The sequence below is a fragment of the Gossypium raimondii genome, chromosome 1 (genome assembly GCF_025698545.1).
Source record: "Gossypium raimondii isolate GPD5lz chromosome 1, ASM2569854v1, whole genome shotgun sequence".
Lineage (NCBI taxonomy): Eukaryota > Viridiplantae > Streptophyta > Magnoliopsida > Malvales > Malvaceae > Gossypium > Gossypium raimondii.
Genome location: NC_068565.1, coordinates 26520400 through 26522495, shown reverse-complemented (window position 1 = coordinate 26522495; position 2096 = coordinate 26520400). Strand labels below are relative to the sequence as shown.

The 2096-nt window shown below is 38.3% G+C and overlaps 1 protein-coding gene across 1 annotated transcript; it reads left to right on the top strand.

Moving 5' to 3' along the window:
- The first annotated feature begins 218 nt into the window (after positions 1 to 218).
- On the top strand, positions 219 to 1570 carry LOC128042435 (uncharacterized). Its single transcript, XM_052633504.1, has 4 exons — positions 219 to 400; positions 536 to 989; positions 1121 to 1213; positions 1328 to 1570. Exons 1-4 carry the CDS (start codon positions 219 to 221, stop codon positions 1568 to 1570), a joined length of 972 nt encoding a protein of 323 aa, XP_052489464.1.
- Positions 1571 to 2096: the final 526 nt, after the last annotated feature.

The window sequence follows — 2096 nt, the reverse complement described above, 5'->3', positions numbered from 1 at the left end:
AATGCCTCGTAACCCCTTTCCGATGATTGATACGGGTTAGGGGTGTTACAGTTATTGAAAGATTCAGCTTACCAGTGGTAGAACACATTGATTTTTGTTGTGCCGAGAGAGAGGATCACTTGGGAATTTTTCCTAAGTTTCGAAAGAAATATATTAGTCAAAGATTTCTGGATCAGAAACGTAAGGAATTTCTAGAGCTTAAGCAGGGCCATATAACTATGTCAGAATATGAGGGGGAATTTGTTAGACTGAACAAATATGCATGGGAGTGTATTCTGATTGAGAATGCCATGTGTAAAAGATTTGAAGAAGGGTTAAATGAAGATATAAAGCTTCTAGTTGGAATTCTTGAACTGAAAGAGTTCGTTGTACTGGTTGCCAGGCTCATAAGGTTGATGAAGTAAGTAAAGAGAAGACATGCTGATTTTGAAGCTAGAAACTCAAGAAAGAGATCGATTAGGAAGCCATATCAGTTAGTATCGAAGAAATTAAAAGAACACCACAATCATTCTACAACTTCTGTGGGTTATTCTAGTAGAGACAAAGGTACCCGGTGCTTCAGTCCAAAACCTCAGGCTATATCTGTAGCGAGTGTGGGTAGTGTCAGAGATGCCAGACTCGAGTGTAAGCACTATAACAAATCACATTATGGTGAGTGTCGAGTGAAGAATGGAGCGTGTTTTAGGTGTGGTTCTTTAGGCCACTATCTTAGAGATTGTCCAGAGAAATCTGAGAAAGAGAAAGCTCAGACCACAAGACCGAGCAACACAACTTCGAGAGGTAGAACACCTCATAGTCCTAGAAATGTGAGTGGTAGCTGTGGTGTTACAAAAACATCTACTGTGAGATCTAAGGCAGAAGTACCGACTAGGGCTTCTGCTATTCGCACGCGCAATGATGCTTTTGTGCTAGATGTTATTACCGGTACTTTCTTTGTTTATGATACTATTGTAACTGCTTTGATTGATCCGGGATCAACCTATTCATATGTGTGCATGAATTTAGTGTCTAGTAAGAATTTACCTGTTGAGTCCACTGAATTCATAGTTAAAGTATCGAACCCCCAGGTCAGTATGTGCTAGTTGATAACATTTCCAAGAATTGTCCTTTGATGACTCAGGGTTACAGTTTTTCGGCTAATTTGATGTTGTTACCTTTTGATGAATTTTATGTGATTCTAGTTATGGATTGGATAACTCTGCATGATGCTGTTGTAAATTGTAGATGAAAGCTTATCGTATTAAAATGTCAGAACGGTGAGACGTTTCGTATTGGATCTGATAATCCGAGTGGGTTGCCTATTGTTATATCACCTATGTCGGCATAGAAATATGTGAGAAAAGGTTGCAATACTTATATTGCTTATGTACTGGATACTAAAGTGTTTGAATCGGAGCTTGAATCAGTTCTAGTGGTTTGTGAGTATCTCGATGTATTTCCAAAGGAGTTACCTAGATTACCACCGATCAAAGAGGTTGAGTTTGCTATTGAATTAGTACCGGGGACATCACCGATATCTATAGTACCTTACAGAATGGCTCTTATCGAATTAAAAGAGTTCAAAGCATAGCTGCAAGAGTTGACAGATAGGAGTTTTGCTCGACCTAGTTTTTCACCTTGGGGTGCATCGGTTATGTTCATTAAGAAGAATGACGGATCGATGAGATTGTGTATAGATTATCGTCAGATCAACAAGGTTATAATCAAGAATAAATATTCATTGCCTCGTATTGACGATTTACTCGATTAGTTCAAAGGTGCTACAGTATTCTCGAAGATTGATCTTCGTTTTGGTTATTATCAACTACGAGTGAAAGATTCAGATGTGTCAAAAATTACATTTAGAACCAGATTGACTCAATTATCTGATTCTAAGATTGTCAGATTACACGGAGTGCCAGTCTCCATTATTTCAAATAGAGATCTCTAGTTTACATTGCGATTCTAGAGAAAGTTACAAGAAGCTCTTGGTACGCGATTGCATTTTAGCACACATTTCACCCTAAGACTGATGGTCAGTCTGAGCGTGTGATTTAGATTCTTGAAGATATGCTTCAGTGTTGTGTTTTAGAGTTTGAAGGAAATTGAGAGAAATA